General features: G+C 38.5%; 1 protein-coding gene across 1 annotated transcript; it reads right to left on the minus strand.

Moving 5' to 3' along the window:
• LOC109224656 (homeobox protein knotted-1-like 2) lies at nt 13254–19951 on the minus strand. Its single transcript, XM_019389192.1, has 5 exons — nt 19408–19951; nt 18894–19013; nt 18540–18681; nt 13636–13889; nt 13254–13502 (listed from the first exon to the last, which is right to left on the minus strand). Exons 1-5 carry the CDS (start codon nt 19708–19710, stop codon nt 13350–13352), a joined length of 972 nt encoding a protein of 323 aa, XP_019244737.1. The 5' UTR covers nt 19711–19951; the 3' UTR covers nt 13254–13349.

Genomic DNA, 25545 nt, shown 5'->3' on the forward strand with positions numbered 1-25545 from the left:
TGAAACATAGCTTCTAAGAAAGAAAGATAGGAGTTACAATGAAGAACGAATAACAAGATTACAACTCAACTACGGATACACATAGACTCGTTGTGAAACTGATCCTTTAGTGGAGTTGTCTTCTTATTCTTGACACACCAGTGACTTCAATGCAGGATGAACACTTTAATGCTTGAGAGAATATCACTGAATGCACAAGTCAATGTGTTGTGCCTTGCACCAGGTTGTTATACTACAAAAGATATCACAATGGTGATCTCAATTCTTGATACACTCTTCTTCCCAATGAGAAGTGACTGCTGCACTGTCTGCTGCACTGTTGCGTGTACAGTTGCGGACAGTCACTTTGTGCAGTTGCATTCCAGCTGTATAGTTGACTTGTACTTCTGTCAGAGAAACCCAAGGGACCAGGTCCCTGTTGTGTTCCTCTTTGTAACAGTTGCGGACAGTCACCTACTGTTGTTATGTTCCATCTGTACAGTTGACGGAACCCTAAGGGACCAAGTCCTTGTTGTGTTCTTCCATGTGGTTGGTCACTCATTTGCTGGAAATCAGGCTGAACATGTTCATTTGAAATGTATGCAAGATGTGTCAGGTTCTCTTTTTGGTTCTTGTCAATAAGTTTGTTAGATCATCAAAACATACGAAGCATAAGGCAAAGACGTTGAAAACCCATCACTTTGGCCCTTAAGCCTTTCGAAGTTGGCCCTTAGGCTCTTACATATCGACCCTTTGGCTCTTTAAGTTGGCCCTTGGGCTCTTATATATTGGCTCTTAGGCTCTTTAAGTCGGGCCGATTCGGCCTCTTAGAATGGCTATATAATTTTTCCCTCATTTTGGCTAAAAGACTTAGTGAAATTTTAGTTATGCCCTGGCATGTTTTTTTTTGTACCCGTAGGTTTTTTGAAGGTTTGACATATCGTAACCTTATTAGTAATTTGTTTATGTAAACATAACCAAATACCTGTTGAGGTAGTTCCGAAGACCGATGTTATCGAAGCCCTTGGATTTTTCGAGGGCCGAATTTATCGAGGCCCTTCATATTTTGCTTTTGCCGAGGGTAGCCTGATTTAACCGGGTTTTTAATATTTGAAGGCCATTAATTTATAGTGGAAGTCGGACGTCTCCGAGCCGCATTATTTTGGTCGTAGCCTTTATATGACTGTAGTCTTTAGTATGGCCGTAGCCTTTATATGACCGTAGTCTTTAGTATGGCCGTAGCCTTTGGGTATATCACTTGGACTTGTTTCCGGATAACTTCCCGAACTTGTTCGAAAAGTTAGTCCCCGAGCATATTGGGCTTGGCTTTTTTTTCGAGGGGGTGCCTCTTTGAGGTCTCATAAGTCTGAATTTTCGATGACTCGGATGTACTGACTGTCGATGACAGTCCCCGAGTATCCGGGTTGCTTTTATGCTTTGGCTCTTGAGCCGTTTCCCGTAGGATTACGAGTGTAAAGTTCATGTAATAGTAGACTTCTTTGAGACACAAAGTATTTTTGATATTAACAGAATTGATACATGCGTACATGCTTTGCTATCGGGGCTTGACTACTATATGGACACGGTTCATCTGACCGTTTGGCCTATTACAAAGTTTTCTTATCGAGGTTTTCTTAGACATGAAGTATTTTCCTTGAAAATATAACCTCCGAGGGTGACGCCCCCTAGTATTCGAGGTTGATTAAAAAGAAACCTCGGATACTGTTGAGCTTTCCGTAGGCAGCACATAGTTGTTGCCTCGTTAAAAACCTTGCCGGTAAAACCCATTTGGGACAAAATCAGAGCCAAGGGAAAAAGAGTGCAACGTATGCTTTAAAACCTAAGGCCTTCGTGTAAAAAGGGTGTCTTCGAGATCATGCGCCTTTGAGAGCTTCTATCGTGCCGAGCTTGTAAGATCCTTTACCAATGACTCCGAGGGCTCAATGCGGTCCTATCTTGCTACCCGCGATCGTGATATCTTTGAAAGCCTCGACCTGGTCGGGCATGATTCTGATGCCTCGATCTGACACCATGAAGCCGAGAAACTTACCCGTGCCAACTCCGAAGGCACGTTTCTCTGGATTGAACTTCGTGTCGCATCGCCCCGGAACGTTAACTGTTTCCTGCAAATGAATTAAAATGGTCCTCTACGCACAGGGACTTAACCAGTCATATCATCAATATAGGCTTTCGTTATTTTACCTGTTTGTTCTTCGAGCATCCTGTCGACTGGATGTTGGTACGAGGCTTTTCGGACTGAGGCCTCCCTTTTTGTTTCACTGGTTTAAACCCGGGACTGATGCTCAGTCTATGTGTGGTGATTTCCTATCATATCTAAATGGGACCAAGCAATGCAATCCATATTGTCAATAAGAAGCTAATTGAGTTTTTTCCTGAGTTCGGGGGTTAATCCCGTTCCCAGGTGTACCTTTCTCTTGAGCGGTTGACTTGGTAGCATCGGACTTCTCGGGAACAACGAAAGTTCGAGGAGCTAGGAAGTTCCCTTCTTCGCCTTCGGTTACCTGTTACTCTGTTTCCGTCGACGCTTAGAGTTGTGATTGTTACTTAGCCACCTGCTTACCTTTGGAGCTCGACTTCTCCGAGGTCAAGGGTTCTGGTATCGGCACCACTTCCTCGATTGCAAACATTTTTTTTTATAGCATGTTGTTCTCCGTGGACTGCTTTCACTCCTTCCTCTGTCGGGAATTTCATCATCTGATGGAGAGTCGAAGGTACTGCCCTCATGTTGTGTATCCATGGTCTCCCGAGGAGAGCGTTATACCTCATGTCACCTTCGATGACATGGAACTTGGTGTCTTGTATGGTCCCGGCTACATTTACTGGCAGGATAATTTCTCCCTTTGTTGTTTTGCTTGCCATGTTGAAGCCATTCAGCACCCGAGATGCAGGTACAATCTGATCTTGTAGGCTGAGTTGTTTCACGACCCTCGATCTGATTATGTTCGTTGAGCTACCTGGATCCACTAAAACATGTTTAACTTGAACTTCATTTAAAAGGATACATATTACCAAGGCGTCGTTATGAGGTTGGGATACGTCCTCTGTTTCCTCGTCACAGAATGATAGGGCGTCCTCGAGCACATAACTCCGAGTCCGTTTCTCTCTTGTGATTGATCTTTGGTGTGCTTGAATATAGGTCGTTGAGGGACATCGACTCCACCAATGATCATGTGGATTACATGATGTGGTTCTTCTTTCTCATTTTTCTTTGCGTCTCTCTCCCTGAAGTGATTCTTAGCCCGATCACTTAGAAATTCTCAAAAGTGGCCTTCGTTGAACAACCGAGCCACCTCTTCCATTAGCTGCCGGCAATCTTCTGTTCTATGGCCATGTGTACCGTGATATTTGCACATCAAGCTCGGATTTCTTTGGGAAGGATCGGTTTGTATGGGCCTAGGCCACTTGGTGTCTTTGATTTTCCAATAGCCGACACAATTCCCGATGCATCCACGCTAAAGTTGTACTCCGATAATCGTGGTGCCTCTGCGGGATCGGTATGCTTATCGAACCCATTTTTGCTTATGAGTCCCCGAGAACTTTGGCCCCGATCGTTTCTCCGGTCGTTTCGAGGAGCGTTTCGACTTGAACCTTGGTTCCTTCGATCGACATACGGTTGATACCTTTCCTTGTTCGACCTTGATTCCCCGTTCATATCCCTTGGGGGTTTGGCCATAAACCTGTTAGGATGAACCGAACCCTAGGGGCTCCTAATTGATCGTCCTCTACCCTGATTTTCGATTGGTAACGGTTGTGCACATCCGACCACGTCACAGCTGGATATTCGATCAAGTTCTGATTTAGTTGACGAGAAGCAATCGAGCTTCGCTCGTTCAAACCCTGCATAAAGGCCTGTACTGCCCATTCATCGGAGACCGGAGGTAATTCCATTCTTTTCATTTGAAACCGGGACACGAACTCCCTTAGCATCTCATCGTTCCTCTGCTTAATTTTCAAGACGTCCGACTTTCTCGTGGCCACCTTTATGGCCCCGGCATGAGCTTTCACGAAGGCATCTGCTAACACAGCAAACGAATCAATAGAGTTAGGAGCTAAGTTGTGATACCAAATCATGGCTCCCTTTGATAGTGTTTCTCCAAACTTTTTTAATAGCACTGATTCGATCTCATCTTCATTCAAGTCATTTTCTTTGATTCCGCATGTGTATGAAGTAATATGTTCATTAGGGTCCGTTGTTCCATTGTATTTGGGTATGTCAGGCATGCAAAACGTTTTGGGAATGGGCATCGATGCCGCACTCTGAGGGAATGGTTTCTGTATGAATTTATTGGCGTCTAAACCTTTCAAAATTGGAGGTGCCCCCGGTATCTAGTCTACACGGGAGTTATAGGTCTCCACTTTTTTATCATTGTCTTCAATTTTCTTTTCCCCGGACTCAATCCTCTTAGTGAGCTCTTCGAGCATTTTCATAATCGTGGTGTCAGTCCCCGAGCCGTTTCATTAGATCTCTTTGGCGTTGGCTCAGCACGTTGATTATTTTCATGTTCAGCTACGCTCGGGGTTTTATTCTGACTTTGGAGTTGGGTGATGGCGATTTGGTGAGCCTGCAGCATCTCGAATATTTTGGAGACTGACTCCCCCATCTCCTACTCCTGGCATTCCTTGGTCCCCTGGCCGGGCTTCCCTGCGTGCATTCCCTACAGGGTCTGCGCCTGCATCCATGCTTAGAGCGTTATGCAAACTGAATCAACTGGCTCCATATTTGGCACTCCTTCAAGGTTTATGGGTGGTACACCAACCCCTATACCGCTATTTTCTCCAAGACCCTCACTGTCATGAACAAGTGTGTTTTGTGTGCTAGACATGTTCAAGCCTGAGAATCAAAAAACCTTGACAAGAAAAAATGTAAAGATAACGTGTGTAACAAGAATCAGTAAAAAAATAATCACTATTATCTTTAGCCCCACAGTGGGCGCCAAACTGTTTACCTCGAAAAATACGAGTAACAATTAAACTTGATTGTGGTTTTAAAGAAATGTGATTTAGTTCAATACCAATTAATAATCAAGAAATATGAAGCAAAAATGAAAGATAGAAGTGAATCAAACCAATGTTAGTTGGCAGCAGTGACCTCGAGACGGTGACCTCGAGGTGGCTTAGGGCAGTAGGAACAATGAAATAATAAAATTAAAGTAAGAACAATTAAGCTAAGGGACAATTCTGATGAACAACGGGCAAAAAGGTAGAGAGTATATTCTTTGCTAAAAAAAAGATGGTCTTACAAATGATTGGGGTCCCCCTTATATAATAGGGGAACCCTAAATAAGGAAATATTTCTATTTACAGTAGGGAATATTCCTGATACAGCTGTCTAACCACCTAGTACGGAATTGTACAATCTTATTCCGTGATTTGCGCCATGACTTTGGGGACGTGGCAGGAATCTAGCTCGCTCTGGTACAAATCCATAACGGTACTATTTTGAGGTCGAGCACACCTGATGTCGGCGTTCCTCGAACTCCTGCCTCCAAGCACTACACTCTGTCTTCGAGCTTGAGTCTGGTTCGCCGGTTTCGAACTTGATCTCTCCCGGACTCGAGCCTAGGGCAGAACCTCGAGCTTCTACATCGGGGGCATATGATTTTGACCGTATACAGCTTAAACTATAATCAGGGACAAATGCACCCTTTTCGCATTTGATGAAGGCTCACCGCCGTTTTCATCTCGGATTTTATAGACATAAATAGTTGAATTTTTTTTAAGTATTTGATGGTGACGTGCACCCGTTGCTATAAATAAGTAGTGAGTTGAAACTCATTTTAAATCATGAATCTCCCGAAGGGTGGCAATTTGAGTCCAACCCATTTGACCTGCCCAACCCGTCCGAGGTTGGGCTGGTCATTTTTTTTCTTTGATATGTCATTTATGACCTTAAAGAAAGAAAAAAAATCATATTTGATAAAATAATACACATTAATTAAAGAAGGCTTGATAAGAGTTTGACGGGTTAGACTATGACCCAAATTTTATCGTATCTTAACCCAGCTCATCCGACTCGCCTATTTGTTAATTCAACCCATTTTGACCCACTCATAATCAGCCCAACTTGCCCATTTGACACCCCTAAGTCCACCTTTGACTAAAATTCAGTAACATCATCATAGGACTTGGAGCAGAAGCATAAAGATTATCGTACAAGCAATATGGTATATTGAGATTATTGAGTATCAAGTGTAGTTGGTGTTATTTATGTTATATTGCTATTAGTTAGTAGTTAGTAGACTTAGGAGGTTAGCAGTTGAGTTAGTTACAGGGGTAGTTTAGTAATTAATAGTTTACTTTCTTTCTTTTCCTTTTCTCATGTGTATAAGACTCACTTCAGCTGAACAGGAAAGTACACTATTTTCCCCCAATTTCATTTCTATCCAGAAGCTTCTCCTCTCACGATGAGAGCTCAAGCTCAACTTTCAGTGGAGGTTGATTCATTCTGTTAGTTGCAATCACGACATGGTATCAGAGCTCAGCTCGAATTCCTCATCGGCGTTCTCTTCTTTTTTGTCAAATCTCAATATTCAATCTAAGTTTTCAGCTTTGCAAAAATCAAAATCTACACTTCACAGTTCGTCACTAGGGTTTTGAATTTTTTCCGATTTCTCCTCAATTTCAGAGATTAATTCTTCTAGTCTTCTAGAATTCGTCCTCAAACGATGGCAGGAGATAAGGAAACTCAGAATACGACCAATAATTTGGACTCGACCAACCCGCTATACATGTACCCATCGGAGAGTGTCGGAACGACACTGGTACCTGTTGCCTTCGATGGAACTGGGTACAGATCTTAGAGAAGAGGAGTTCTTAGAGCATTATCGGTATAACAAGGTTGGATTCATTACGGGGAAATGTAAGAAACCTAATGTGATGATACACCTTATGATCAATGGGCTCGATGTGACGACATGATCACATCGTGGATCCTAAACTCACTTTCAAAGGACCTAGATGATAGTCTACAATATGCCAGTGATGCTAAGGAATTATAGCAAAAATTGGAAGATAGATATGATCAAACTAATAGAGCGAAATTATATCAATTGCAGAAGGAAATTAACGACCTTAGCCAAGGGGCTTTGGACATCACATGGTTTACACAAAAATGAAAAGGCTTTGGGAGGAATTAAATACCCTAAGTACACATGCACGGTGCAATTATCAATGTACTTGTGGTGCAAAGGCCAATATGCACAAGGCTGAGCAGGATCGAAGATTGATTCAGTTCCTAATGGGCTTAAACGAAGTCTACACAATAGTTAGAGGCAACATACTCATGATGAATCTACTGCCCAGTATAACACATGTCTTACATGTCTTCTCCATTCTCATTCAGGAAGAGAAGTAGAGAGAAGTCAGGCCAAGCAACAGACTGGTTATGGAGTCCACTTCATTGAATGTAAATGGACCTGGGAATAACAAGTTTAGGATAAATTATAATCAAAGAGGAAATGGTGCTGCCCATAACTCATACAATTCGAACAAGCAAAGCTATCCACCTGCCAAGTCTCGATTGTTCTGTGATTACTGGAAAAAACCAGGGCACACCAGGGATAATTGCTATAGGATACATGGCTTTCCACAGGATTTCAAGTTCACTAAAGGGAGGAATGCAACATTTGCTGCAAATGTTCATGCAGAATGTGAAGAAGTTGGAGGTGGAACTCATGATCAAGGATTTCAGCACTTGACAAAGGAGCAATACAATCATTTGCTCAACCTTTGGAGAAATTTCCAGGAAGGAACATAGGGTAAAGCTGAAACAACATAGCCTGTGGAGTTGCAAACTTTGCAGGTATTCTAGCTTGTTCTACTTATAAAGAGATTGCTGAAATCATTGTATGTAAATGCTCTAAATTAGTAGCTGGCTTGTGGATATTAGATAGTGGGGCTTCAAATCACATGACCTATAGAAAATCTTTTCTGAATAGCATTAGAACCTTATCTTATCCCTTTCTAGTTACACTACCTAATGGATATAGGGTGAAAGTGACAGAAACTAGGGATGCATTTCTTGGTCCAATGTTAACTTTAGTCAAAGTGTTGTATGTACCTAGTTTCAACTACAACCTCATCTCTATTCACTCTTTAACAAACTATCTCGATTGCATAGTTAATTTCAGCAAATATCGTTGCATGATGCAGGCCCCTTCAATGATGAGGCCTCTGGAGATTGGTAAAGCAAGGAGTGATTTGTACTTCCCATGATCAAAGTGTCACATTTGTCCAAAGTTCAGTATATCTTCTATTCCTTCTACTCTTTGTTCCCATTCCTGCTTTCCTGCATCAGTTGATGTTGTAAATAGAGGAGATAGTCACAATATTCCTTTACATTCATTTTCAATTGTAAATATATCACCACATTCACTCGTCAATGTAAATAACCTTAATTCAAGAAATAAAACTAACTCCTCCTTTGGCATACATTCTTTTCTGTCATCTATTACATCTCATGGGGACAATGTTGAACATCTATGGCATAACAAACTAGGTCATGTACCCTTTGTGAAAATGAGAAGGATATCGACCATACATGTTAATATTTCTCTTAAACAACCTTTTCTCTGTTCCGTCTGTCCCATGGCAATGAAGACAAGACTACCATTTTCCCATAAAACATAATCTACTACTCAAACCTTTGAACTTTTACACATAGATTTATGGGGCCCCTATCTCATAGCTACACATGATAACTATAAATATTTTCTTACCATGGTTGATGACTTTAGCAGATCAACATGGACACACCTTCTGAGTAGTAAAAGCAACACCCTTCAAGCCATTAAAACCCACATTTCTATGATTGAAAACCAGTTCAATTCTTCAGTCAAAGCTGTTAGAACTGATAATGGGCTAGAATTTGTAAATAGTGAGTCCATGCTATTCTTTCAAGACAAAGGCACAATTCACTTGAAAACCTGTCCATACACACCACAAAAGAATGGTATGGTGGAAAGAAAACACAAATATCTACTAGAAATTGCAAGGGCCCTACTTTATCAATCCAAATTACCAATGAGATATTGGGGGAGTGTATCCTAACGACCAGCTATACATGATACAGATTATCCTCCACAATCATTAATACGTAATGCCCTTTTGAGCTTCTTTATAACAGAAAACCAACCTACTCACACCTTAAAAACTTTGGTTGCTTATGTTACACCACTACACTCAAAACACACAAAGATAAATTTGAACCAAGGGCTACTCCTGATGTATTTGTAGGGTATCCCTTTGGGGTGAAAGGATATAAGGTCTTGGACCTAGCCACAAAGAGGGTACATGTATCTAGAGATGTTTTGTTCTATGAAGATGTGTTTCCTTTTGCCATTTCACCTGAACATTCTTCCTTTCCTTCTATCTTGCATATGGTAAATACTAATTCTTCATGTCCAAACACCATAGTGAATTATTCTGATGATCATTGTACGGTTGATAGCAATGCATCAATTTCTGCCACTAGTATTCCTATATCTGAAGATACACAACCCCGGTTATAAATACATCACCAAATTCTCCAAACTCTTTAAGCCTATATAACCATGACTCACACCTCAGCCTAGAATCAAACAACAGAAACCATACTGATCGTCCTATAATCGGAAGCCATTCAGAAACACATGTATCACCCCTTGAGCAAATACATCATATGGAACCTGATAATAACCAACCGAATCCTATACAACATAGGAGATCATGTAGAACACTCATCACCCCTTCTCACCTTAAAGACTGTGTGTACACTACCAAATCTATAACCACATAACCATTCAAGCAATAGTATAAATGCTGAACATCAACCAAGCTTCTTCATCCACATCACTCACTTCCCTTTTTACCAACAGTCATTCTGTATCCTTCAATGCTTTAGGCCATGATATTCAGCAGCTGGTGAAGAACATTTCACATGAGTCTGAACCAAGCTCTTATGAGGAGTGATCTCGTCCAAGTTACACCTCTATTTAAGGTTATGAAACGGTTGATGCAATAGTAATACCCAACAAGGAGTCGGGGTTGATTTTTCACAAGGAGCTATGAATGGGACTTAGGGGTGTATATTATAGTGTATGAGCTTGAATTATCTCAATTTGCACTTCCACAAACTTGGAATTGTTTCTAGGTTTAATTTAAACTAAGATTGCAAGCTGAGAAATGAAACTAGGAAATTATTTTTGTTATTTTTTCAAATGATATAAAAGTCCTAGGGCTATGACCTTCACCTAGGTGTTTGCCTAATGAGTTGTAAACTTTAAAGCTTGTTTTATTGGTCGGGGTATATTATAGCTATCAACACTCAATTACCCACTCAATACCTCTCGATCAGAGAGTGACTTTGCCCAATTTAGCTTTTTCAAGTCCAATTGGGTGATGCACAAAATGGTTGATAAAAGCTCAAGTCGAGTTTTACTATCTCTAGGTTCAACCCTTTAATTGGGCTTATCAATCTCTCGATTGACCTAGTTTTTTGTTAGTCAAGCTTTCCTAGACTAAGTCTCTCTTTCTCAAGTAGAAACCATGTCAAATAGGTATGAACTAATATTTGCAACCATTAATTCTACAATTAAAAGCAAGAACAAGCCTAAATAATAAATACCCGACCAAAAACAAACAATAAATTAAACACCCATTAAGATTACACTCTAGGGTTGGGTCACAACCCTAGTGAATATCTAGCTACTCATGCTTAAAATAGAAGAAGTAGAAGAAGAAATGATAATTAAACCCATATTGATAATTAAAATGATGAAATCAATGTTCAAAAAGCTCAAAATAGCAAAACCTACTAAAGAGAGTAAAAGAAACCGTCTACTGTAGCAGCTGATGTCAAAACTTGACCTAAAAAAGTGAAACTTTCTATTTATATAGGGCTGGAATTTTCAGACAAAAATGCCCTTTCGGAGGTTCTGCGGCCGCACAATTTCATGTGTGGTCCGCACTTTTCTTCAGTATTGACAGGGTTGGAAATCTGCGGCCGCATAAGACTGCGGCCACACTGCTCTCTTTCTGCGGTCCGCACAATAATGTCTGCGGCTGTACCTTGATCTTCTGCGGTCCGTACAAATATGACTGCGGCCGTGTAGCTTTTCTTCTACGGCTGCACAATAATTGTGCGGCCCACACTTTTGTTGGACTTGAGATGTAGGTTCTCTGATCTTTTTCTCTGACCCAGTTTTTGCGGCCGCACATATCATGTGCGGACCGCACTTTGCACATTTCTCCGATGGAAATTTCTTCACAACCTGCGGCCGTAGATGATAATTTGCGGTCTACACTTTTGAGCTTTTGTGCATGTTTTTGTCTTTGAGTTCAGATTACTCCTTCTTGAGTTGGATTTCATCTTGGGAGCTCATCTTCCAATATTCCTGCAATTAAGCATACTTCATCCGTTTTCGGGGACACAATTAAATGCTTGTGGACTAAAACGAAAGCTAAAAGGCACTAATAAGTAGTCAAAATTCACAATTATCAAGGAGGTAGCTATGAATCCTACCTAGCAAGTAGCAATGACACAAGAGTTTGAAGCTTTATATACTAATCATACTTGGGCTTTAGTTAATTTTCCTACAAGAAAGAAAGCTATAGGGTGCAGGTGGGTGTACAAAATCAATCACAAAGTAGATGGAAGTGTGGAAAGATACAAGGCAAGGCTTGTGGTAAAAAGATATATACATACAGGAGGCTGGAGTTGATTACACAGAAACCTTTTCTCCAGTAGTGAAGATGACTACTGTTAGGACCTTAATCAGCATTGTAGTAAAGAGATGATGGGATCTCTATCAGCTAGATGTGAATAATGATTTCCTCCATGGAGATTTACATGAGGAAGTGTATATGCAAATCCCACAAGGTCTAATGGTGGAGGATACATCACTTGTGTGCAGACTAAGGAAGTCCTTGTACGGCCTCAAACAAGCTAGTAGACAGTGGTATAATAAGCTGGCAGAATCCTTACACTCTAGAGGCTTCAGGCACTCAACAAGTGACTTATCTTTATTCTACAAGAAACAAGGTGGTTCATCAGTTTTTGTGGCAATATATGTAGATGATGTGATCCTTACTAGGACTGACCTTGAAGAAATCACAGCACTAAAGATATTTTTGCACAATCAGTTTAGAATAAAAGACTTGGGCAAGCTGTACTATTTCTTGGGCCTACGGTTGCTTTACAAGTATGATGGAGTACTAATTTCTCAGAGGAAGTTCACCACTGATCTGTTAAAGGAATATGACTACTTGGGTTATTCTCCTGTTTCATCTCCACTTGATTCATCAACCAAACTTAAAGCTAAAGAAGGTACCTTGTTATCTGATCCATCTTATTATAGGAAGTTGATTGGGAAGCTCAATTTTCTCACAAACGCAAGACTACACATTGCCTACAGTGTGAAGCACTTAAGTCAGTTCATGCAAGCACTAAGAGAACACCATCTCAAGGCTACCATCCATTTCCTTAGATACCTGAAGGCTGATCCTATCTTAGGCATTTTCCTATCTAATGATCCTTCTTATGAAGTCACAACTTACTGTGACTCAGATTGGGCTACATGCCTGATTCCACGAGGTCTGTGAGTGGGTATCTTGTACTCCTGGGAGGCAGCCCAATCAATTGGAAATCAAAGAAGCAAACCACTGTCTCTGAAGGTGGTTGGTGAGTTGGTATGGGTCGCGATTACTAGAAGAATTAACATTCTCATGTGATGCCCTCATTCCAGTTTTCTGTGAAAGTCGAGCAGCTGTGCACATTGCTAGGAATCTTGTGTTCCACGAAAGAACAAAACATATAGAAGTAGATTGTCACTTTGTGAGAGACAAGCTGCATGATGGTTTGATTACAATTCATCACATTTCTACTCACAGCCAGCTGTCAGACATCTTAACAAAAGCACTTACAAGGATCAAGCATTATGATCTTCTTGGCAAGTTGGATGTGAATTCATCACCTCCAACTTGAGGGGTGGTATTGAGATTATTGAGTATCAAGTGTAGTTGGTGTTATTTATGTTATATTGCTATTAGTTTGTTACTAGACTTAGGAGGTTAGTAGTTGAGTTGGTTACAAGGGTAGTTTAGTAATTTGTAATTTACTTTCTTTATTTTCCTTTTCTCACGTGTATAAGACTCACTTCAGCTAAATAGGAAAGTACACTATTTTTTTCGAATTTCATTTCTGTCCAAAAGCTTCTCCTCTCACGATGAGAGCTCAAGCTCAACCTTTAATGGAGGTTGATTCTGTTAGTTGCAATCACGACATGGTAAATGAATTAGAATTATAATGTTAGCAAGATAAAAATGTCTGATTAGAAACATTGCGAGAAAGATATTAATTTCCTCTAGCTAAATTAATCAGAAAAGTGACCATATAGGTTTTCCATAACAGCATACTGCATGTTTTCTGAAGGTTTCCAGTGACGTTTTCGCTGATTAATGAACCAATTGTTAATCTGCTTCGGATCTAAACCTGTTGATTCAGCTAGACATACTTTCTCTCCTTCCTGCATTCACCCAGTTCAATAACAGTATTATTCACATCTTTTTTTGTTGACAGAACAATATTTTTTTACGTCTATCAATATTGTAACTCATATAATATTTGTATAGCATCTCAAATGAACATCAAATGGTTACCGTAGGATAAGGCCATTTGTAGTGAGTAGTCCACCAGTTAAGCAAGATTTGCCTTGCTTCTCTTGGGAGTTTTCCCTTCTTATTCTTCTTGCAAAATTCTTGCTTTAGACTACTTATATATCCACTGTACTTGCGCATTAACTTATCCTTAATTTCATTTTCTGATCTGCACATATCATTAGTATTTCCACCACCACCGCTTGTATCAGCCGCCGCCGCCTCCTCCTCCTCCTCCAACCCCGCCGCCCCTTCATCTTTGGAAACAAATTAAAGTACCCATTAGAATTAGTGTAGTTAATTAGATTTTCTTATGTCTTCGAAAACAATGTAACAACTGGGAAATGTAAAAACGGATAATAGTTGATATTAGGAAAATAGTCAAATTTGTCTCTACTATTAGAACTCCAATCTAAGGATAATTTAAACCATAGACAAAAGTTAAAGGGGTAAATCTGAACTTTTTTGTTTTGAAAGAATTTGGACACATACAGTCGTCCACTTATTACGAGACTTAATTGCTCAAGTTTAAATACTCCTGCATGATGCATGTTTCCCATATTATGTGAAGCATTTTCCTACTTAATAGCTCAATTTTAAATACTCCATGCATTTGTCCCATATTATGTGAAGCATTTTCTTTTTTTGTCCGTAAAAAAAGATCTTTCTATATATATTTAAAAATAATTTATTTTATCCATGTAAGATATCACACAATTATCTATGATTTGTTCAAAAATTTTATTTTTTATTTTTTTCTTAAATTTCGTGCTCAAGTCAAATTTTGGACATTTTCACCGCTTGGGTTTTGTAACTGCACAAATAAACCCATCACATTGTGACGTTCATTATGAGTACTGAGAATATATACTAACATAAAAGGACAACAAGAGGGTAACTTTTTATACAAAGGCGTAGGTTCGTTATGTCATTTCAGTGTCAGTGAATCGGAAAAAGATTGTACTACTACATGGTTACAGCCATTAATCTAACATAACCCGCATTCTACGCACTCCTTGTACGTACTTGTTTCTTTTTTGGTCTTTGATGTTTTCATTTGTTGCTCAGTACCTTTGTCATCAGTTCATGTGTAATGACCAATGAGCACTAAAATTATTTTGGCTTAACACTGTTCTAAATAGCAGACTTAACTAAGTCATATAAAGGTTTTTTTTTTTGTTTAATCATCTGGTTTCCTGAACCTGTTGGCCCGACTAAGTTAGATCAAGTTCTTATACGAAAGACACCATGATTTTATAACCAGTGACGAAGCTTTTCCCAAGGTATTCAAATATGAGAAAAGTGAAAAAAAAATTCTCGACAAAGGGTGTTCAGTATGTGTTATATACATCTAAAATATTACGTTTTACCATGTGGCTTCACCATTGGTTATAACCCCAATCTCCCCCTCTCTCAACCCCCAAAAAAATTATCAAAATTTATGTGGTGATATTAAACCTCTACGGGGTCGCTTGATACATGGGATGGGATAAGAATAAAATTTCCCCGAGATATGAGTTTGGGATTAACTTTATTCCATGTCTGGTTTCTAATTCCCGGATAACTTTTACACTAAAATGAGATATCCCACCCCATAGAATATCCTGAGATATCCCACCATTGTACCAAACGAATCCTACGAACATCTAAATTTTATTAGACATTTAACTTGACATATGGAGTACTCAACTTCTTGTCATGTTTGGAGCTGCCTAATTGCCTAAGAAAATTGATCACTTAAAGCCATTTATACATTGAGCATGCATGCAACACACAAATTAAAGATATTACATGGAAAAAAAAGTTCAAAGACATGCAATGTAAATAAATTAATTAAAAGAGCAAGCTTAACAGGAAAAAGAGAAGAAAACAACAACCCATTCAATATGAAGCAATTTCATTTTCTTTGGGCGTATATATGTGTTAGATAAGTAAGAAAATTATGTTGAGAGTCTGATTCGATACCCTTAGGGATTGTTTGGTAGGGAGCATAAGAATAGTGCGAAATAAGTTGTATCCCAGGACTGGTGCCATCCGCGCTTCTTCTGACTATTGAAAGTGGAAGTTCAAGCTTTGAAGCTCATTTTCCAGCATTCAGTAATACATGAATTAGTAATTTATGGGTTAGTAATGCAAGTATTAGTTATGCAGATATTATTTCTTATCTACTGTTTGGTGTGGTGTATTAAAATTATAATGCATTCAATAATTTTTAAGAAAAATAGTTGTTTACAAATGCCCTCCATATTCTCTAGTTTTAAGGGACTTTATGGACAATTTTGTCTTTAGCCATACTAATGCATGCATTAATAGCCTTGGTATTACTAATCCCATGGTTTTCTATGCATTACTTATATATAGGATAATACCAAGTATGATGTATAACTAATACAAGTATTAATTATACACAGGTTGAAAAAATGTTCCAAACAAGGTATTAGTAATGCATAGAGCTAATGCTTGCATTATTTTTTCTAATACCTTCTACCAAACAACCCCTTACTTTGATAAAAACATTACTTAGCCCTAGAAATCCTAAATAGTACTAATTCGCAAAAGAAGCTGAAGTCCTCCATGCAAGGAATGCAATCCCCCTTTTTTCGAAACTAGAGAGGATTCATCATATGAGCTTTACACTAAGCAGTTAGTATTATAAAAATAGAATGTCATAATCTTTCAACTGTTTAATTTATCTTCAACAATACATGGAATAGCAGCTTTGCTAGACTGGATGATAACTTAAAATAATCAAAAGACCATATAATTTGTAAAACCATTCACCTAATAATTAACCAAAACTAAAAAACGCAAATAAAAAACAAGAAGTATCAGATATTGAACAGCACTTCTTTGTGTACTAACTGAATATATTTATGCATACGGCCACAGCTTTTTGCTAGATATATCAGTTATAAAGCCTTAAAATAGTGATTAACAGACAATCATGAATCGAAGCTTGAAACTTATTGGATGTCTAAGGAAGACAAGATCATGCAAAGCCATGGCGATGTATTGGAAACTTAACTTTTTCTTGTACTTGTTTCTGACACAATATCACATGCTCACTATAATTAACAAGATTCCCTCTGCTTCTGACTACTTAAGATGAGGGTTAAGTAAAAGGCTCTATTTAGTTTAGGATTTATTTGTGCAATTTTATGTGCATTAGAAACTCCTTCCAACGGACGTCACTTTTTCTCTTGACAAAGTGGAGGGTGAGACTCTCTTTCGAGGGGTCTAAGAGGATTTCTTTACGGATTTAATTAAGTTATATATATTGACAGTGTATTTCTTCTTTTCCTCTACTAGTAAATTTAGCATGCAATAGCGGGGTTGAAGGTAAGTTCCCTTGGTGAACTCTTTGTATTTCACAGTCGAAGTGGAGGGTTCAAACCTCATCAGTAGCATATGATCCTCTTCCCCTTTCCCCCTCTCCTCGGCTGACGTAATATAAAAAAAAATAGCAATACAGATTAGTTAATTATTATTTTTATCAGATAATTAATCAACTACATAATACTTAATTTATATGTAATTATCTAATAAACAATTTGATAGTATAAATATATATTTTTCTATGTTGGTGCATAAAACTTAGAACTCAATTTTTGTTTTAACTTTTAGAGGAGTTGGGACTTGGGAAGGGAAGCAACTCAGACGAATCTACTGAATAACGTGGTACATTTCTTTCTTCAGTCATGAAAGCACTAGGAATTGTCAAGTCACTCAGAGCCCGTGAGATAGTAGTAGTTGTTTTATTTACCCCATTTATGCAGATAAATTCAAGAAAATAAGAAGTCTGGATAGAACTAGCTAGACCTTTCGTACACCCCTCAACTGTAGAAAGCACTCTTAAATCTGGACATGTTATCTCATTCAAGGTCATGAATTTTGTACAATATTTAGAATGTTTCTTCTTTCTATCTAAAAGAAGACGTTCTGCATTTCACTTTTTATTTCTTTTACAGTTCTTCTTTTTTACTTTTCACCATTACTACTAGAAACAATATAAGAAAGCCCGAGAAGAAAAGTAGTAATGAGAAGCATTTGAGCCATAAAAAAAATACAGTACTTTGTTTTCGTCTTACTTTATGTGTCTTAATTTGATTCTGCAAGGAAAATTAAGAATACAAGGAAAACGTTTGAATCATGTGATTTAAGCTAAATGTGTGTATAACAAAAAAAAATATATCTTTTAAATTTTGTCTCGTCGTCGTTTCTCATCTCTCTAAGGGGGTGTCATTAATGATAAAAAGAGAATATAATGTTGAAGTTAAAAACTTGATAAATGCTGAAAGAGACATTTTCTAGACAAACTAAAAAGAAAAGTAAAACATATCAAATGAAACAATCGACCTTTGATGCCACACCCTAACCAGAACAATATTTTAAGAAATTAAAATGGCATCAATTTAAAGAGCTCTCAATCCTCATCATCAATGTAGCGTTTACCTAATCCTTTGCTTCTTTAGCTTAATGTCGAAGTCTTGCTAAATACGGGGTAGTAAGATTTAGAGATTAAGACCTATATTTAGGTAGCATTTCTTTGCTAAATTAATTGGTCTCTAAACCCCTCACTTCGGGGGGATGAGCACAAGTCACCCAAAAAATGTGCAATGACTAATGATAGAAATGGAAAGATTAATTAGGTTAATTTGCAAGACGATTAATTAGGGTCAGTGTATATAACTAAAATCTTAGTTACTAGAGCAAATAGATAAGAGTGTCTCACATATACATGAGTATAAGGAAATTAAAAAGGCATTCATTTCATGTAGTAAATCCTGCTAAAACACGAGGTCTTGTGCTAAAATGCCCGTGAATTAAAGCTAACAAACTGATGCAAGACACACGCATATATATATATATATATATATATATATATATATAATCAAAGAGAGACAGACCTGAGATATTATTGCTTGTAGTGGCCGGAGCAGTGCAGAGATTGCTAAGTTGAATTTCAATATTGTTAAGAAAAGTAGTTGCTTCATTGAAAGGCTTTTCAAGATCCGATTTGAACTTAGCTAACACATCACAGTAAGTTCCCTGCACCATTAAGTAAGAAGAAATAAGGACAAACACAGCTACATATATATAGATCTCATATTCCAACCCCTAATTAATCCATACAGAAAATATAAACAACAATAACTACATCTTTTTAGTTGGGAGTGAAATATAAAAGAAAAAAAAAAGAGGAATGAAAGCTTGATACATATATACTACTAATAGGATTGAGATGAAGAAAATAGATAGACCATGAAATCATCCAGCTCAGAATCGTTGCTTAGTCGATTTAAGGGAGAGCTATAAAGATCATCTTCCTGGACAATATTGATATTGTCCAGCATACTAACAATCTCAGATGGCGCTCCTACCTGCATATATTAGACCAAAAGATTATTATTAATTAAAATTTTCAAAGAACAAGGGATAATACATCTTATCACTAAGGTCTTCTAGGTTAACCCTAGACTAGTAGGTGCATATCATATACTAGCAATTCAAAAACCCTAATTATAATCAAAGCAGTTTTTTCTTCATTGTTTCTCCAGGCCTTCTTGAAGAATTTAACCGTGCCTGCAATTGTTTCCTGTTATTTTACCTCCTTATATATATTTAGTTTAAAATACTACCGAGACAGACAGACACAGTAAACAAGACTTGTTTTCCCTCTCCTTTTGTGGATCAGCTGTAGTGAGACGATTGCACGGGTAAAGTAAAACGTACTGTTAATTAAACCTTAACAGTTTGAAAACTGAAAAAATTTACCTTGTGGCAGTCGATGCAAGTACGAAGAAGCTTAGGATACAAAGGATGAGAAGAGATCTTTGCTCTAATATTCATGTCATGATGATGTTCTTGTAAATTAGAAGAAGACGTCCCGCTTTTATCAACTACTGAATTAGCAGCTGAAATTTCCGAACTTGCCCACGACATATTTCCGGATCCAAATTCCATAGGGACCACCCCATCGCAAAACGCCGCCGGCGATCCAAAATATGGCGGCTGCAAATGGTCGTTGACGGAGTAACCAGTACTACTGCTAGAACCGAATTCGTACATTTCCTCCATTGATCAGTTAATGTTAATTTCCTACTATGCTCTTAATTATGTTGTTGCGATCAAAGAAGGATCAGAAACAATCTTTAGGCTACTTCTTTCTCTAAATTTATGCTATAATAAGGTTCCTAATTAAATTTTGAGAAGTAAAAATTAAGGAGAAAGAGAGGCGGAAGGGAGGAGATCGAGCTGATGCTTGGTGGAGAGAGAAACTTTTGCCTACAAACAAATGAATTACCTGGAGAAAGTTATATAGCTGCAGCACCTGATGATCAGGAAAAGGAAGCACTCTCATCTTTATTTTAATCTTCTAAATGGATTTATATAGATTTTTTTACAGCATCAGTAAACTTTAACATAGATTATTTGTCCTTTTTATTAGACTAGTTGTATTGGGGAAAATTGTATTTATATATATATGGTGACGTGTCATGACACGTAGACTGGTCAAACAGTCAAAGAATTAAGGTTGGTTAACAGATACGAGCAACAACAGATACGAACAAGTTAAATGGAGAAGGCACGAGCAGTCATACAAGTAATTCAACGCTCGTACCTATTCAAGACATTTAAAGGTCAAAGATCGTGAAGAGTCAAAGGAATGAATCTGACAGCAAAAAAGAGCCCAGATACAGCACTTAATGAGTATTAAATACTAGAAACGTTAGAGAATATGTATTTAATGTATATGATTACATAACGTAACATTTAAGGTCATTAATTACCCATAATTGTCTTATTATGACAAAGGTAAAGTCTGCATTCCCAAAATGGCTATAAAAGGGAAAGTCACAAACAACTGTAAGCACGAAAAAAACACTATTGGAATATACTTTGATTTACTTGCTTTCTGATTATATTATTCACAAATTTCTTTCTTTATATACTCTTTTCCGATTATCAGTAACCCGTGTTCTTCTAAATTCAAGCTTTGACCTAAAATCTAATTTTTGGTTAAACAAATTTGATAATCAATTATATCTCAGCTTGATTTTCTTTGTGGAATCAACTATGTCGAACAACAATGACAATATCCAAGGAAACCCAATCAACTAGCAAAATCAGGGAGATCCGCAAAATGATCAAACCCCACGAGACTCACCACGACAATCTCGTGAAGGCACTCCTGAAGGAACTCACACAGAAGAACGAGGTCAATCTGAAAATGCTGAAGCTATGGATGATGCCTTACAAAAACTTATCGCTACTCAGGTCAACAAAGCTTTACAAGCTTTTGTTAGTCAATTACCTGCTGCTCCACCCACACCTACTCCAAATAACAATATTTTGGAGAACCCTCGTTCTGGACTGGTTAATTCAGGCAGCGGTGGAACCCCCAGTGAAACACAGGAGGGAGACCCAGGTAATCCAATTAATCCTGATTTGCAAAATCTAGTGCTAACATTGCAGAAACAGCTTAGGGAGCAAAACGACCGCATAGAACAAATACCTGGAGTACCACCCGTGATCAAGGGAGTAGATATAGATAAATATTCTCAACAGCCATGGAAGCCAAGTGCCGCCCCTCTCCCAATCCCAAAGAAGTTCAAGATGCCCGATTATCCAAAGTATGATGGGACAACAGACCCACGAGATCATGTTACCGCATTTACAACAGGAGTCAAGGGCAATGATTTGACTAAGCAGGAGATTGAATCAGTCTTGGTCAAAAAATTCGGTGAAACACTCACTAAGGGAGCACTAACATGGTATTCTCTCTTACCTGAAAATTCTATAAATTCTTTTGCTGAGCTTGCAGATTTATTTATCAAAGCACACTCGGGAGCTAAAATAGTTGAAAAATGAATGGAGGATATCTTCAAAATCAAGCAAGGAGATTCAGAGCTGCTCAGAGAATTCGTGGATAGATTTTAACGGGAAAGAATGACATTGCCACGAGTACCTGACAATTGGGCAGCCATAGCCTTCACCAGCAATTTGAATGAGAAGAGTTCAGAAGCCATGAGGCGACTCAAGGAAAGCCTTCGAGAATTCCCAGCAACAACGTGGAATGATATCTACAACAGATACAATACAAAGATGAGGATTGAAGAAGATATTATTTTACGACATAAAACAGAAGAAAAAGTAAGCTCATGTACGAGCCTTACATGGGACCTGCGAGAAAGGACTCACGGTCAAGGCAAGATAATCAAAGGTACGATCACAAACCTAGAAATAGGGAATCAGGCTCCTCATCAAGGTTCGGGAATGATCGGAACACACGCGGGTCACGAGACGATGATGGAAGTCTAAAGGCATGGTTCGGTGGTTACAACTTCAACATAAGCACCTCTGAACTCGTAGCTGTTTTAAGAAGCATGGGAGATAAGGTACGGTGGCCAAAGGAAATGCGATCGAATCCAAATAGACGAAACCCTGATCATTGGTGCGAATTTCATAACGATCACGGGCATAAAACAGTAGATTGCAGGTTTCTGCAAGGTGAAGTTGATCATTTGCTAAAACAGGGGTATCTCACTGAGTTATTCAGTGAGAAAGGTAAACAAGCATACATGAATAACAAGCAAGAGCCTCCAAAACCACCTTCACCCAGGAGAACTGTCAACGTTATAAGTGGGGGTGAAGAGATTAACGATGTATCATATAAAAAGGTTTCAAAAGTAATAATTACCCACGGGAAGCGGCCTCGACATGTACTGGAAGAGGAGAATATTATATTCAACGACGCAGACGCCGAGGGCCTCTTAACTCCGCATAACTACGCACTGGTAATATCTTTACTTGTACATGACACTAACGTGAAACGAGTTTTAGTTGATCCAGGTAGTTCTGTAAATATTATTTTAATACGAGTATTGCGCGAGATGCAAGCGGAGGATAAATTGATTCCAAAAGCACATACTTTGTCGGGATTTGACAACTCTAGTGTTGTAACGAAAGGGGAAGCAATACTTACTACATTCGCAGAAGGCGTCGTTAAAGATACCAAATTTCAAGTCGTAGATATGGAAATGGCTTACAATATGATTCTTGGGAGGCCATGGATTCATGACATGGATGTTGTTCCCTCAACCTTACATCAAGTTATTAAATTTTCATCTCCATGGGGAATACGACAAATCAGAGGCGATCAACAAACATCTAGGAACATCAATTCCGTTGCAGATTCAACTGTTAAGGGTGAAGACAAATAGCAATTACAGAATTCAGGTGAGGGTAACACGGTGTCAACCTCACTTGAACAAAGGCAAACGGATGTGGATTCAAGACCTGATACCATTCAAGAACCGAAGGAGAACGAGATCATCAAAAGAACGATAGAAGAGCTAGAGACCGTGGTGTTATTTATACATTGGCCCGAGAGAAAAGTGTACATAGGAGCTAATCTTAGCCCGGAGGTAAAACGTAAATTGATTGAATTTTTAAAAGCTAATGCAGATTGTTTTGCTTGGTCCCATTCTGACATGACAGGGATACCACCGGAAGTCATGACCCATAAATTGAATGAAGATCCATCATATCCTCCTGTCAAGCAAAAGAAAAGAAAGCAAGGAACTTTCAAGAATAAGGTGATTCAAGAAGAAGTTCAAAAATTGCTAAAAATTGGTTCAATTCGTGAGGTAAAATATCCTAACTGGTTAGCTAATACTGTTGTGGTTCCTAAGAAGAACGGTAAGTGGCGAGTCTGTGTAGATTACACAGACCTTAATAAAGCCTGTCCAAAAGATTCTTTTCCTTTACCGCACATAGATCAATTAATTGATGCTACTGCAGGGCATGAGCTATTAAGTTTTTTAGATGCATATTCAGGCTATAATCAAATCAAGATGGATCCAGGAGATGAAGAAAAAACTTCTTTCATAACAGACAGGAGGACTTACTGTTATAAGGTAATGCCCTTTAGTCTTAAGAATGCAGGCGCAACGTATCAGAGGTTAGTTACCCAAATGTTTCAAGAACATTTAGGTAAAACCATGGAGGTATATATAGATGATATGCTAGTTAAGACTCAACATTCGGAAGATCATATATCGCACCTGTCTGACACGTTCAAAATTTTACGAATATATAATATGAAGTTGAATCCAGAAAAATGTGCATTTGGTGTGGCATTAGGTAAGTTTTTAGGTTTTCTTGTTTCTAACTGCGGTATTGAAGTGAATCCTGCACAGATTAAGGCCATTTAAGAAATCCCTGATATACTTTCGAACAAGAAAGAGGTTCAAAGACTAACGGGAAGAATCGCGGCTTTGGGAAGGTTCATTTCTAAATCATCGGAAAAATGTTTCAAATTCTTCTCGGCCCTTAAGAAGCATGATCATTTTGAATGGGATGAGGAGTGTCAACAAGCACTTAGGGATTTGAAAACATACTTGTCAAATCCACATATGCTAGCAAAACCAAAGGCTGGGGAGAAACTTTTCATCTACCTTGCTGTTTCAGAAGTTGCGGTAAGCCCAGTTTTGGTTCGAGAAGAGCAGGGTAAACAATCTCCTATCTATTATGTTAGTAAATCTTTGTTAGATGCAGAGACACAGTATCCGTAATTGGAAAAATTAGCACTTGCTCTAATCATGGCATTTAGGAAGTTAAGACCATATTTTCAATGTCATCCCATTGTTGTAGTGACTGCATACCCCTTACGTAATATATTGCATAAACATGAATTGTTAGGGAGGTTAGCCAAATGGGCCATAGAGCTAAGTGAATATGAAATCACGTACCTACCTAGAACAGCAATAAAATCCCAGATATTTGCTGATTTCGTGGCTGACTTTAGCCAAGGGGTGCAGTTAGAAGCAGAAAAAGAAATACAAATACTTAATAGGGCTAATCCAGGAACATGTACCTTATTTACTGATGGCTCATCTAACGTAGAAGGTGCAGGATTAGGAATTGTTTTAGTACCACCTACGGGTGAAACTATAAGGCAAGCTATTAAATGCCATTCCATAACTAACAATGAAGCGGAGTATGAAGCTGTGATTGCAGGTCTAGAATTGGCACGAGAACTTGGTATAAATCAAGTGGTGATCAAAAGTGATTTGCAACTCGTGGTTAATCAAATGCTGGGGACTTACACAGCTAGGGAAGCAAGGATGCAACAATACTTGGAAAAGGTACGGGAACTGATAAAGCAATTCCAAACTTGGAAGGTCATACAAATATCAAGGGATGAAAATGTTGAAGCAGATGCCTTAGCTAATCTCGCATCCGCAGTTGATGTGGCAAGTGATGCAAACGCTTCAATTATACATTTATTTCATTCAGTTCTTGAACCTGATAAGAATGAGGTAAATTTTAATAATTTAACTTGGGATTGGAGAAGCGAAATTGTTGCTTTTTTACAGTATGGTACCGTCCCTGATGACAAGAAACAAGCGCATGCACTTCGAAAAAAGGCTGCTCGTTACTGTTTAAAACAGGGGAACCTTTATCGTAAAATGTTCGGTGGTCCCTTCGCAAGATGCCTCGGACCTTCTCAAACGGAGTATGTAATGAGGGAAATACACGAGAGGCATTGCGGGAATCACGCAGGAGGAAGATCACTGGTGAGAACCTTGATTAGAGCAGGGTACTACTGGCCTAAAATGGAAGAAGAAGCAGAAAGTTTCGTGGCTAAATGTCAGAGGTATGGTAACAATATGCACATGCCAGCAGAATTATTACATCCAGTCATTGCGCCGTGGCCATTTATGAAATGAAGAATGGATATAGTAGGACCATTACCTCAAGCAAAAGGACAGGTAAAGTTTCTTCTCGTACTTACCGATTATTTCACTAAATGGGTAGAGGCAGGAGAATTTAAACAGGTACGAGAAAAGGAAGTTAAAGATTTTATTTGGCGAAATATCATCTGCCGAATTGGTGTACCAAAGGAAA

This window comes from Nicotiana attenuata, chromosome 3 (genome assembly GCF_001879085.1).
Source record: "Nicotiana attenuata strain UT chromosome 3, NIATTr2, whole genome shotgun sequence".
NCBI lineage: Eukaryota > Viridiplantae > Streptophyta > Magnoliopsida > Solanales > Solanaceae > Nicotiana > Nicotiana attenuata.

Excerpts from the sequence above, each read along its gene's own strand:
- LOC109224656 (XM_019389192.1), bottom strand. The coding sequence starts at position 19,710 with ATGGAGGAAATGTACGAATTCGGTTCTAGCAGTAGTACTGGTTACTCC. Across the intron at positions 18,682-18,893 it reads CTGAGCTGGATGATTTCATG|GGAACTTACTGTGATGTGTT; the intron begins GTCTATCTATTT and ends TTAATGGTGCAG. Across the intron at positions 13,503-13,635 it reads ACAAATGGCCTTATCCTACG|GAAGGAGAGAAAGTATGTCT; the intron begins GTAACCATTTGA and ends GGGTGAATGCAG.